Genomic DNA, 14,726 nt, shown 5'->3' with positions numbered 1-14,726 from the left:
TCATGCTCAGTGTAATAAGGCAGCACAATACAGCGAAAGGAAAAATAATACGATGATGCTTTATTCATGTTTCTCTTCTCACACTTTAGAACACGTACAAAATGATTTATAAATGAGAATCACATCCATCTTTATTGGTTTGATAATGAAATAGCTTGTAAAGATTGCAGCAAGCGGAGTCCTACGACTACAGCAACATTCTCTTGATACCAACTAAAGGAACAAGAAAACATTTCGAGGACCACCAATTCATAAACGACAGATAAAATACACTTGAACTCCTGCACATTGATATACCATATATATTTACATCATATAGAATTCCATGAAAACTAAAGCACTTTAAACTGTTTACTTTTTTTTTTTAAATAACGTTTGAGGAGATATAGGCATGTCCCACGAGTAAGCAATATTTTTTTCCCCTTTCATACTCCGACAAGTCCCTTCTGCAGCAGGATTGGCTAGTAGGAGCTTCTTACAACCGGTTTGCAATTTGGACAGTTCAGAAGTCGTTCATGTAGCCGTAGCAACCATATCAAAGGGATAAAAGGTCAAGGGGTGGGACTTGTCAGAATATGAGCAGGAGGAAAAAAATACACGTTCAGGCTCTTCACATTCCTGCAACCATTTTCCCGTGATACTCTTTACCCTCTTCTGTTCCAGGCACAGGTGGGGTTTGATCTACAGTCTCCTGTGCTGAATCTTGAGTGGGCGACTTTTGGGGTGCCTCGGGCTCCTCTTTCCCTTGGGTGTCTCTTTTGGTGGGCGTGTTTTTTCCATTATCAACCTGATCAAAGAAATCTTTCATGGCCTCTTCATACAACTCATAAGGCAACTGTCCGTTCGTGGTAGAATCGATGGCTCTCTTGCGATCGCTCGAGCTGGTGTCAGGGTACTCAGTTAGGAGTTTGGCTGCGAGGAAGGTCGACTCTTCATCCTCATCCACTGCATCATCATCGTAATCATCTTTTCTTTTGCTTGGAGCTTTGTTTAACTCGGACAGGAACAAGCGTCCCCGTCTTCCACTGGGGTTGAAGTACTTTGCCATGGCTGTTTTGTAGGGCCTTTGCTTCAGCAAAGAAAATTTTGCGTTCTTGTTGGCCAGATTCCCTAACCCAAGGACTTTCAGGATATCCTCAGTTTTGACATCAGGATGGATATCGCTCACTGTGACTTCAGGCTGTCGACCGTTGTAATACTTGATGACCCGGCTCTTGAACCGAGGTTGGCTGGGTTTCCTAGCCACCTGGGTCTCAGGAAGGCGTTGTTGTTGTTTTCTGGTTTCCTCCATGAAGAGCATTCCAACCAGATCCTCTGGAGGCACCTGGAGCTTCACTGAAATAGCCGACAGCAGTTGTTTGATAGCCCTAGGGTCGATTAGAGAGGGTTGGGAAAGTAGCCTCCTCCTTCCTTCCATCAGGTCCCGTTTTTGTGCCTGGTTTGTCATCTCCAAGACCTTCAACAGGTAGTAGTCCACGAGTTTTGTGTCATCGTCTGGGTTCTCGTCATCGTCTTCAGTAGGGCTAGCTCGTCTTTCAATGGCCTCGCCCTGCTCTCCGTTATCTCCTAGCCCTCGTTTGTATTCTTCACGGCTTCCTTTAACTACTTCCTCTGTCTCAAGCTGCTCCTCTAGCGGCACCCATTCCTCCCCTCCGGTCACGTCCTCGTACGCCAGGTTTCTAACCTTGTAGAGGTCATCATCGTCTTCGGCGTCTTCATCATCCTGGTTCTCTCGCTTCTGGTTCTGCGCGGCAGACAGTTTACCAAGCTCTTCAAAAATAGAGCGCATGTTGGCGAGGCTCTGAGGGGTGTACTGCTCGTCCAAATCCTCAGTTGCACGCTTGCTGTCCCTGCCATTCTCCTCGTCCTCAAACATTAGCGGATACTTCTTGTGCGGCTTCACAAAGCCCCCGTAGTCTCCAGCAGGGCTCTCTGCGTCTGCCACCGGGCGTCTGCTCTTGTGAGAACGGCGCTCATTTCCGGGCGCTGGCTGGCTTTCCGGAGTCTCTCCAGCTTGTTCAAGCACCTGCAGCAGAGATCGAACCCACTGTGGCACCTTGTTATCTGGCCAACGGGTGGCGTCCTCACGCGTGGGTGCGTTCTCGTCCTGTAGGGAGGCAAGCTGCACTAGAAAGCGGAATTTGTCCACCTCATCATAGTCCCCTGTTGGACTCTCTGGTCCATCGGCTCTCTGCTTCAAGCTTTCGATGTACTCCAGAGCTTTGATCATATCAGAGCTGGGAACAAGGAAGCCACCCTGGTCTCCGCCTCGCAGGCGATGGTGGCGCACGGAGGCGCCCTGCACAGTTAGTGTTTGGAGGAGGGTAACGAGCAGGACTGCCACCCCTCCGGCGGACAGTTTCGGAAGTGATAACATCATACCGCCTAGAGATAAACAAGCACAAAACAGTTAACCCATGGAGTCTTTTTATTTATGGTGCAACCTTGATAATTAAAACCAAAATGCATGTAGTGTAGCTAAAATTCTGTTCAAGTTTAAACTACCCATGAAATCAGTTCTTAGAGTTGCTAAAATTGTTTCCCAGACCGAGAAGAAGCGACGCTCCGAGAGCCAGAGCGGCAATGAGATCAGTGAGAACACAACATGTTTTTAAATAACAACAGCACCGGATGAGTCACCGCCTGTTGTCAAGGTAACCTTTCACTTGTGGCTACGGATCTCTGAGAACAGAACTATTGATATTTTCACGTATGTTTGTAAGAACAAATCTCGATTTAAAATATCAGTCTAGCTGGAATACATTTCACTGATCTTTTCGCGACGAAATCGAGTAGATTAACCACGGATGAGATATGCTGCTGATGAGTGATAGTATCTAATCAAGCAAAGCCGGAAAGAAAAGGAACAAAAGCTCTACTCCTCTTTAACCCTCGCAAAGCAGACTAGCGCATACGTTAACTGTTTTCACTGAGCGTCATTTTGTGAACACAAAGAAATGAAAATGAACCGTCGTACCTTTTGTGTAGAGCTCAGAGAATGTGAATGAGCGTGAAAAGCATGTCCTCCGTGTTGCCTCAATGCGCTTCGGTTGTGTTTCAGCACCGGACAGCTCTCCGCTCTATATGAGGCTGCACCTGACCAATGCGTCACCGATGCTCACGCAATACCGAGACTGTGCATGCATTCGTACCGATGGTAACCATTCACATCTCTGAGAAACTGAACCTCTTGCATTAACCTCTTGGTCAATGTCTTAGGTGTGTTTTATTCATAAAGAAGAGGATAGTGCGTTTTGTGAACAACATAAATGTATACCTATGTTTGCATATATCCTTACAGAATTTTACCATAGTTTCTGTCTAAATACAGAAACGCTTTTGCAATGCAGTGAATGTATTAATGTATAATGCAATAAAACTGTTAAATTGGTTTTAGCTGCGAGTGTTATAAATAAGATGTAAACAAGACTGTAGAATGTTTCTGAAGCTTCCTAAAGAGGAAATGCCATATGATTTTTACAATTGTAAAGCTAATTATGCTACACATTCAGAAAAAAAGGTCACAAAGCTTTTACTGAGGCGGTACTCTAATGCACAAACAAAGGTACTTCTTTATACCTTATTTACCCCTAAATGTTACAGATTAGTATATTAGTACCTTAAAGCTGCATATTAGTACCTTTTAAAAGGGTACTGGCATTTTTGTGCGGAAACTATGGTAAATTAAATTGCAAAACATTTCTGTTACAGATATTCCTCAGTTACTTATTATTACTTAAATATTATTTAAGTAATGAGGATATCATAGGTGTGCGATGTAAAAATGGTTTGTTCGCTGTCTTTCTGTTCACATAGGCGTCACAGGCGAGTTAAATCGTCAGGCGATGAGTCACACACACGCACAAACGCACTGAGACTCATCGGGGAGAGCAAGGTCTCAGATAAATAGACCTATACATCTGCCGGTTGTGGATCTCTTCCACTGTCCCTAGACACCTACATTCCCGAGCATCTATTAGATCCTGCGGTGAGGCCTGTCAGCAGCTGAATAATGTGCCCTAGTGACATTAGTGCCAAGATGACACTCATTTGTACTTGATCACTTTTCCTGGAACACAGACAAAACGTCTCTGCGGAGTGTCTGCTTTGTCCTTTTGATTTTTTTCAGAAGCGCATAGTTTGAAGTATTTTTAGCTGTACATTCCAAGTACAAAAATAAATGAAAAAAGAATTTTACTTTGTTTTGCAAAAACACCTAACTTGGGCCTATTTAAGTTATTTTTGACATGCTATCCTGGGTATTTAACCATTGTGCTGTGCTGAAAATCCTTTCCCTAATTTGGTGTTCCTGGTCAAAAATGACTGGCCTGTTTTAAAAATTTAATTTAAAAATCTGCTGTATTATCAATAAATCTTGGATTCAGTCTTTTTGTCAACTTGTTTTTTTTTCAGTTAGAACAGGCTTTGTATTTCTTTTTGGAACTGATTGATCATAAGCCTCATTGATCTTAACGTATGCACCTCAGTTTTTTAATGAAAAAATAAATTAAAAAAATCATTATTTGTCGACGTTTTTGCCAGTGAGGTGCATTAGCACTTAAGAAGAGGAGCATAAGCTGCTCGATGAGGCCTAGGATCAATCAGTTCCAAAAATAAATACAGAACCTGTGCTAATTAAAAAGAAAACAGGCTGAAAAAATTTTTAATCCAATATTTGCTAATAATATAGCATAATTTATAAGCATTTTTTGTGGGTTGGTCATTTTTGATGGAGAACAAGACAAGTATAATAAAGTGGGGGGAAAAAATTAAGACAAAATTACAAAATGATCAATTTTGTTATACCTGTGAGTCCAATGCGATAACGCTTAACTAGCATCAGAATGACCAGAACACAACATGACAGGTAAGTTTCACAAGAACTTTTAGAAAACCATCTGTGCTTTAAAGAACCCAGAAACCAATATGCTAGTCTGAAGAAGCTGTAATTTAACATCAGGAACTTATATTAATCTCCGGAGAGCCATATAAAAAGGCATGTTAGTCCCTACAGCACAGAATCAGAACAGTGGATATATTTCTTATATTGTTTTTAGCACAAACTGATTCTGGACTCTGACTGCACTCTGGGGAGAGAGGGGTGAGACAGGCCCTCCTGACGTTAGTGGAGCAGTCACACGGTCGGATGAGTCATAAGCCTGTGTGTGTGTGCATTATGGGATGTTTCCATGGCTGTGAAACCAAACAATCTTTTCTATTTTTTTTTTTCTTCTTGATTCATAAAAAATACATATCTTCTGACTTCCATTAGCAATCAGGAGGAGTCTTAGGTGTTCTCCTGAATTCTCTTTCTAAAACTCCTCCCTGCTTTCTCAGTAAGATTAAAAGGAAATCAATCCAGAACCCATTGAACTTCTCAATTTTCTCCCTTTAATGATATTAGGGCATCCCCTCTGTTGATGTGATGATTGTTCTAGCAGAGACTGGCTAGTGGATGGGGAAAACAACGCTGCAGAGATGACTCTGAAACACGTCTTGCTGGAGTTGGCTATAAATAGGCGTTGTGGAGGTGTCAACAGGAGGTTACAGTCATGTGTGCGTGGACTGTAATGGACGATAGGCCAAGAGATGTGTAGGAGGCTTGATGAGGGATTCTCTTGGTATAAACAGGATTCTGCACATTAATTAGGACTAATGAGCAAAGCAGGAATGAATGATTTTATGTTTTTACATGAAACTGGACTTTTTTTTTAGTGTAGTTCTTTACCTGTTACCAGTAGAGTGGCTAAAATAAGGTATATTAAACAGCATGCATTTTAAGGTATCACAATAAAACAATTTGTCTGATTTTCTAAACATATTAAAAACAAGATAAATGTACTTGACACGCAAAACTGAATTGCATACACAGCCGATGAGCTTGCTGCATTTCATTTATATGGCTGGTTAGCATTCACTAGAGCAATTCGCAGCACGCTTTCAGAGTTCCTCTGAAACCCTCCACCTTCCCCAGCTCCACCTGTATAGATCTGTTAACCGTTATTTTATATGCTATTTGTGCAGCAGCAGTATGTCTTAAACACTCACACCATATCGGCATGTTTATTCGCAGTAGCAAGCTTTGCACCACCAGCAGCAGCAATAATCTACAACAGCAATATCCAGCAGTGGCAATTCAGCAGCGTAGCAGATCTATTCCACCAAGACCAAATACATTAACATTGTCATATCCAGTACCAGGCTAAAATCTTCAGAGAGTTGTCATGATAGAAAGTTTTTTTTTTTGATCTCATTCCATTTGCAGTTTTTTTAAGAATAAATCTTTGCAGTAATGTTGGGATGCATATACATAAATAATGCCTGTTTTGCTTGAGCATGTCACACTTTCTCATGAAATTTGTAAAAAAAAAGAAGCTTTTTTGCTAAGGTGAAGAAGTCTTGTATTATGCCTTAATCAGCTGAAAAACCTATCTTTCTCTAAGCCCAGTTACAGCTATTTGTTCAGTCCTCAGTTGATTTTCACATGTATGACAATATTTTACATCTAATACTGATTTCACAGTTATAAATATGGCCAGTGACCATACATGAGCCACATATTTTCTGCTTTGTGTGGGTGGATAAACAGTGAGTCTCTCTCTAGATACGGCTCAGGTCTCTCCTTCGACGTCAAAGTCCAGAAGTCATACTTCTGGTCTCAATTTAGCATGGTTTTGGTCACTTAAAGGAGTAATAGCATGCTCATGTTTTGAGGTATCATGTTCATCGCAGAAAATTGTTACTTAGCATTTGTTTAATTTACTAACTCAAAATGTTATCATTACTATATTTTATGTACTAAAACCATTAATTATGTCAATGTAGCTGAATTGAAGGAGCCTAGAGCTTTGAGAATACAGCAGATTTTTGTCGGTTCTGTAAACTGACAGTTTGAGTAGAGATTACACGCTTGGCATGTTCTGAAGGCTGTTGATTTGATTTGGCTCAATGAAAGCATCAGTTACCCAGAGCTGTGTTCAGCATGCTAGGATGGGCATGGCGGATGGAAGAAGGGAGGAGGTGGAGAGTATGAATGTCAAAGATAATAGAAAGGGAGGGCTGCATCGTCTCTCTGCTGTCATTCTTATACAAGCAATGAAATCTATCAGTCAATTAGTTCTTTTTTTAATTTTTTTTACAATCTGCAGGCCTTATGCTGCTCCTCTTCTCCATATCTCTGTCTCTTTATATTTCTCTCTCACTTTTTCCATCTCTCCTTCCCTATGGTTGCTGGGGAGATTGACAGCAGCATTGTGTGGTTCCTGGAATCTCAATCAAGGGTTGTAATTCCGAAGTCAACAGAAACCAACAAGCAGCGCAATGGCCCTCGATACACAGCAGTTTGTGTGTGTCATGGAGAGAATATATCAGATACTAAAGTATGTGGGAATGACTCATCATAGATGTTTGTTTTTATGCATTAGCATACCCACGCTTGCAGCAGAACGGCCAATTTATATTGCTCAGAGTTTGCTTTTTATAACTCAATGGGTTTTTCAGTTAAGTTTCATTTAAGTAGGCTAGCCTATTAATGCACCATGAAGGACGATAACTACTGAATAACTATTCACTTTTTAATAATCATTTTAATTCTAGCAGAATAAGGAAGTTCAAAAAATGACACATTTTTGGAATAACTTTTTTTCAGCTAAAGCATCAACACCCAATCAGAATCCATTCATTAATATAAATGAACTAATGAATACATTTTCATATTATCGGAAGAACAGTATGCAAACTGACATCAAATCTCCTTTTTTGTTCTCGCGCCTGCCGTAAATACCACATAATGTAACATTAATGATGGTTGAAAGAATGACAAAATGACAGTACCGTGTACTTAAATACAGAAATGATAAGCGTTTTCTGCTGCTGTGCTAACATGGAGACACATGTGATAATAGAAGCAGGAAACATAACCAAAACTTTCCGTTTAATCACATTATCAACCCATGTGTCGAAGCAACAGCTGAGATATTCCACTCAATTTAATTTCCATAACATGATGCAATTCCAAGTGAAGCCAAATAAGATAAGAGATCAGTGGCGGCAGCTGAAATTGAAAATCGTTTCAGAGGTGGAGCACAGCATTACATAAGACCAGGGGGCTATATTAAAAGTAAATAGGGTCAGTTTTCATGTTGACTTTAAGGAGATCTCATTGTGATTTGTCTTTGGGAGTTAGGCTATAATGTCTCTATGCTTATCTAAAGGCCCCTAATCTCTCCTCTCTATCTTTTTTCTGTCTTGCTTGACTTCTTGTCTCCATGGTGATCTTCTGCTTTATGTCTTTCACTCATCTCTCTCATTCACTTGTTCTGTTAGTGCTGAAGTGAGAGGCTGCATGTGTGGCAGTGGGGTAGTAATAAGGACAAGAAGACTATCGTTTAGCCTATCTCTTCCTCTCTATCTGTCTCCTGCTTTCTCTCCCTCCCTTAATAAGGCAGATTTTGAAAGTTAAATCCTAGGGTTTGTTTTTAACAACTCTGTTTTAAAAACAAGCTCCTGCAGAGGAGAAAACGAAGAACGATTCAGGTGTCTTCTCATTCAATATAGAATCTGAATTAAAGGAATAGATCCATTATATTAATGTATGCAGCAGATACTTATTAATTCGAAGTGGTTTACATTGGATTCAGTTTGTTGTGAGTGGTCATATTCTCTAGGAATCAAACCCATGACCCTGCATTGTTAGTGCCATATTTTAACTGCTTGAACGACTAGAAATTATTCACCAAAAATGTCAGTCATGTCATGTTGTTCCAAACTCATTCCTTCTGATGTTTTCTCCTACTGATCATATTATATTTTTTTGTAGTATGTTTGTCACACTACAACAAAATATAGTGGTATCAGTCTCCACAAATGTTCCTTAATAGTCTATTTATTTACAATTCTACTATTGTAAAAATACTATCATGTAGCCTATTATTTAAATTATTTTATTTTATTATTTTCTATTTTATTTGTAATTTTATAATTTTATCATTTGCATGAATATAAAATAATATTAATTTAATATTTTGTATAGAAATAATTTTGTAATTTTTATTTTTTATGATATAATTAGTTTTATCATTTGTAATGAAATAATTAATTCCATTAATTTTATTTGTTCTGTTTATAGTATTATTATTTGCATTCGTACAAAGTTATAAAAACATTAATAATATTTTATTTTATTTATTTTGCATTTTATTTTGACTTTTGCTCTTATTTAATAATAATGCTTATAATTCCATTAATTTTATTCCATTATTTCATTTGTTTTTAATAATTATTAATAATGATTTTTAAATAATTTCTAGACACATATATTCTAAAAATGTATTTATAATTTTATTATTTACTGTTTTTGTTCTACTACTCACAGCCCAATAAAACAGACATGGAACCCATTTTTGGGTTCTTACCCACTAACTCAGTTGCACTGTTTTAAAATACATAATTCTGAAGATCCAAACCCTTCTCATTTACATTTTCTTGTTTATTTTTCTCTGGTCCATCTTATTATTAGCCCCCTCTCCTTCATCCTCTCCCTCCTCCTTCACCTTTCTCTGACTCATGAGACTGAATGACGTGTTCTCTTACGTGTGTGGAGCAGAGGCTCTTTTCATTTTTCTATCTCTAACAATACATCATCAGTATCCCTAATGAGGAGAAATGGACATCGACTTCAGCCGGTTTCTCCTGCTCTTTCTCTCTTTCTTGCAGTCTCCTATGCTCTCAATTCTGTTCTGTCCCTTTCAGAACTCTTTTGAGCACTGAAATGTCTGAACGGCTACATGTGATGGTGACCTTGTGCTTTTGTCGAATGACCAGCATCATGTTCAATGGTCAGATGTGTTGGTTAGCTGCCACATTTACTGCTGTGATAAGCCCAACACCATCTGCTTCAACTTTGTTCTGGAACAGTTTGTCACCTTTTTTTAACATTCAGAAACCTTCAGAACTTTCTAGCAGATGGTTTAGTTTTTAAAATAAGATCTTCAGATGGGACAGTCTTTAAGCCACATTGATATTGAGAATAGTGCTCTGCTGAAGAGACTAGAGTTGCTGGTCATCAGCATATATGTGTTGTGTTTTAGATTCTGATGTTTCCGGCCTGTTTTTTACACACAGTTATACCATTGAATACAAAACTGATATGTCATTTATCGCATTTATATGGTACTGTAAGGAATTCCATCATGGTTGTGTCCAAAAACTGTAAGACCAGATCCAAAACATATTTTCAATGGAAAAACATGCCTGTGGTGAAGTTTCTGCAAATTGCAGTGCAAATTATGCTTCTTCTTGCACATTTTGCGACTCTTTCAAAGTAAAATGTCCAGTAGGTAGCACAAAAAAACATGTTCAGTTTCATCCAAAACACATGAATTTGAATTTAAAAAATAATATACCACATATACTAAATCTAACTGGCATGTTGCACGATATATATCGCAATTTAACTTTTTCCCATCATTTTTGCAACTCTGATACTATACATAAAATTTTATAATTGTTTTTAAAAATATCATAATTTACATTTATACTTTACACAAAAACCTTTTTTATTCCATGTAAAAAAAAAACAAAAAAAAAACATAATTTTGAGATGTAAACTCAGGATTCACACACACACACACATACACACACACACACACACACACACACACACACAAATCTTAATTATGAAATGTAAACTCAAATTGCAAGAATTTCGAATTTTTTTTTAGGCTTTAATTGTACCTTTATGTATGTTTTTTTTTTTGCAGTAGAAGCATGTTTTTCCAATGAGCCTTTTTCATGATTGGCTAGTCATTTTGGTAGGTTAGAGACCGGTAAATTGGATATACTGTATATTTGAGTTTCTTGTGAATCTCTGGCAGAGATGGGCTGTGACTCCCACCAACCCACGCCAAACCAGCACGAACGCCCTGTTGTTATTGTGGCAGATTGTGCAAATTAGATACCTCATACAGAACATCACAGATATGGTTATAATTATAAACAGTCAAGAAATGAGCCAAGCAACTGCATAAATATGTGTGTGGGGGTTCATAAAAAGGAGCCTAGAAAGTTTTCACACCTTTAATGAATCAGAGTTCTGAGAAAAACACTGTGCACTGAGGAGAAAACACAGAAAAATGACCTTTGCTTGCATAGCCAAGCGCAGTTGGAGTCTCTCTGTTCATTAAAATTATCCAGCTCTACATCTGCATGGATAGAGAGAGCCGGAGGAGGCCTGTACATAAGGAAAGGGGTGACAGGCCTATCACACTGCTAGAAGTGCCAGAGTTTGACCACACAGTGAGATTCTCATTAGATCTTCCCTTCCCACACGTACACAGAGCAGCCCGCTGACAACCTCCTTTCCTCTCTACCGCTCTCTCTCTCTCTCTCTCTCTCTCTCTCTCTCCCTCTCTCTGTCTCTCTCTCTCTCTGTCTCTCTCTCTCTCTGGGTAGAGGGGCTATAAATATATCCCAGTGATGACTCATATACCAGACACAAAAATAACACAAACAATCTTACGCCAACTGCACACACACACACACACACACACACACACACACACACACACACACACACACACACACACACACACACACACACACACACACACACACACTTATTCACTCCAACAGAACACACGCAGTCTTACACCAACTGCTGCTGTAGCTTGAAGTTGTGAAATGCTAAATATTCTATTGATATTCTTGGTCATATTAAAGCTCTTATTTCTTATTTTCATTACAGTCAGTGTTGTTTTAGTCAGTTCTATCCATCCATCCATCCATCCATCCATCCATCCATCATATTGTAGTGTAATTTTGCCAAAGTTCATTATTACTTTTTACACATATCATAAAATAATCAGAGAAACTCAGGCCAGCAACCTATCAATCACCCAGAGCACTTTAGTAACCACATCGCAACACCCTGGCACTGTGGTGGCAAGATTTGGGCAGGCAAGCACCAATCATGTCTTCTTCAGATGAAGTGAAATTCTCGTTGCTATTCTGTATTATAAATTTTTGTACAGTTGTTAGTCATGCCAATAAAATTTAACTGACAGAGAGAGTGAGAGAGATTGAGCAGCAGTGACTCAGATGTAGATGTGCCCACTCCATTATGTCCATGGGTGTGCGTTAAATATGTGTATATGTATGCATTTATGTTGGTCTATGTGTAGGTGTCAGTCTAAGGTTTTCCTCATCTTCCCCTGATGATTGTTTTGTTTATTGCTTTTCTTCTGATGTGTCATTCTCCAACTCTCACTGCCAGTGCCACAGATGGAGAACAGCTAACACATCCTGACAGTCAGTCTGCTCTCTCTCTCACTCACACACACACACACACACACACACACACACCTTCACATCACTGCAAAGGCTGTATGATCCCTCTGTTCTGGTGATATAATTGTCAATAACATGCTGAGTAATGTACAGTGGAGTCAACCTCTGGGATTCAATTTTAAGCTTGCAAATGAACTGAATGTTTCTGTTCTTATGTCAGTTTTACTGTAAATTAACTTGTTTCTCAAATTATGTTTGTGCAATTTTTAAATACTAAAAATAATAATAATAATAATAATAAAAAAATTTAATTAAAAGATGAAGTATATTCAAAAATGCTCTTGTGGATGCATAAATGTTTTTAAGGCCAGTGATTGACAGTGAACCACACTATCGACTCACTGTGTTTGATGAGTTTTCAATAATGGGGTTTTATTGAACAATAGATGATTTGTGGATGCCACAATATTCATTAAGGTCTGACTGAAAGGAAAAGTGCACGTCATAAATACAAAATAATAAATGCTGCTTGAGTGAGAGAGGCTTCAGAGAATTAGTCATAAATTGAAACTGGGAGAATCATGATGCGTTTGGCAGTGATCCATGTTTACCACAATCTCCCAGCGGATCCTCTGATAGAAATTCCTCCTCTTGCCCATCTATCCATCCATCCATCCATCCATCCATCCATTCATCCATCCATCATTTTTTCACAGTGATTTTGGTGATAGCAGTATGAAATGTGAGGTTTGATGCGGCATAAATGTTGCACAGCTGAGTCATTTGTAGGAATCTGTTCCTGATCCACAGCTGTGTGCAGCGCTTGACTCATTCTTTTTAATTAAAAGAATGATATTTGATTTGATGTTTTCATCACATTTTCTATAATGCCATTCACTTTCTGTCTTTTCTTTTTCACAAAGCTGCCCTGACTTATCACCAAGTTTCTAAGAATGTCGTTGTCTCCTTCCATCTTCTCCTCCTGATGATCTCTACAAAAGAAAGTCACTGCCGGCTTGTGGCCTTGGTTTCCATGGACACGGATACTTGTCCTAAGGACTGACTTGTTAGGTTGACTAGTCTTGTACATGCATGCTTTGAAACGGCAATCTGCCGAGCATCGAGTGCCGCACATCTTATACCGCAACAAAAATGAAAAACTCTGACGTCAACTGAGTAAGGTCACTGAGAGATGCTTTATTTAGGAAAATGTATTCAAAATGTGTCTTCACTCTTGCGTTTGTACAAAATTTTGATAGAAAATTGAGATTTGTTTTTTAAAAAAGGAACTTTACATTTAGTTGTAAATTTAAACTGCCTTTTGCGAGCCTTTTTCCTTCTGACATTTTTCTGAGTGGAACAGGATATTCAGTGTGCATTTGGGAATCTGGATCTTGAAATACGTGTCAATAAAGTATAAAGCAAATCTTCATTAAACATTGGTTGTAAAAAATGTACACTAAAATGAATAAATAAATACAATTAAATAAAAAATACAAATGGCTAGTCAATCAAGGGCTAGTCTTCTGAGCTGTAATACAAAACGTTTAAGCATATTTTTATATTAAAATTATTATTTGACATTACAAGGCTAAAGGTACTGTAGACTTGATTTTCTCTAGGGTAAATTATCTGATGCTGACATCTACTGGTGTATAATAGTTATGAGATCTACTTTAATATTAAACTAAATAATATTACATAAAATACTTTCTCATTCTCTCATTTCATATATACAACTTCATTTAAATAGACAGAAATTATATATAAAAAACATTAAACCTCTGGTGCTCCTTATTTGGGAGTCACACTTGTGGTCTTCATGGTCAAAGGGGACCGGACACCTGAAAACAATGTAATATATTTTTGTTCAATAATATTTTTCTTTTTTTCTTTTGTATTTTGAGAGAATTTCAGGTTACTAATTGATATTTAGGCAATAACTTTGATTTTCTTTTCCCATTGGAAAAAAAAAAGATTATATTGCTTTTCAATTAAGGCAGTATCATGTTAAGTAAGAGACAGTGCCTTTAAAATCCAATTTTTGAAGCCAGATTAGTGCCATCTGGTGGGAGTAAAATAAGAAAAACATAAGCAATCCAATTGATTATACACAAAATTACTAAAAATCACCAAATAAAAGGCTTTTAAATTCTCTAGTTGATTTTAGACATAAGTACTTATTTTTATCAAGTTGTAGATTTGGATATATATTTAGACATTCTCAAAGACAACTTTTGTAAAAGTTTAGATTTTTTGGGGGGGTTGAAATGGGTGTGTCTGTTTTGCATTCTTGATGTTTCAGAGTGTAACCCCTTCCTTGCTGTCAACTTTTTTAATGCACTGTAGTTGAATTATTGCTTTTATTTTACATATTTGCTGTGTTACAGTCACACTAGTTCATAGGTGTGTGTGTACGCGTGTGTGTGAGTGGATGTGTT

At 38.1% G+C, this 14,726-nt stretch overlaps 1 protein-coding gene across 2 annotated transcripts; it reads right to left on the bottom strand.

The window, feature by feature from the left end:
* Positions 1-39: 39 nt before the first annotated feature.
* LOC109111649 (secretogranin-2-like) lies at positions 40-3,116 on the bottom strand. Of its 2 annotated transcripts, none has more exons than XM_042718926.1 (2): positions 2,978-3,116; positions 40-2,385 (listed from the first exon to the last, which is right to left on the bottom strand). In XM_042718926.1, the coding sequence occupies exon 2, from the start codon at positions 2,378-2,380 to the stop codon at positions 611-613; it is 1,770 nt and encodes a 589-aa protein (XP_042574860.1). In that variant the 5' UTR covers positions 2,381-2,385; positions 2,978-3,116; the 3' UTR covers positions 40-610. The 2 variants fall into 2 exon arrangements, with proteins under 2 accessions (XP_042574860.1, XP_042574859.1); XM_042718925.1 differs by lacking the exon at positions 2,978-3,116 and adding an exon at positions 2,506-2,645.
* Positions 3,117-14,726: the final 11,610 nt, after the last annotated feature.

Source organism: Cyprinus carpio, chromosome B2 (assembly GCF_018340385.1).
Source record: "Cyprinus carpio isolate SPL01 chromosome B2, ASM1834038v1, whole genome shotgun sequence".
Taxonomy (NCBI): Eukaryota; Metazoa; Chordata; class Actinopteri; order Cypriniformes; family Cyprinidae; genus Cyprinus; species Cyprinus carpio.
The sequence above is the reverse complement of the archived record's forward strand: the minus strand, read 5'-3'. Positions and strand labels throughout refer to the sequence as shown.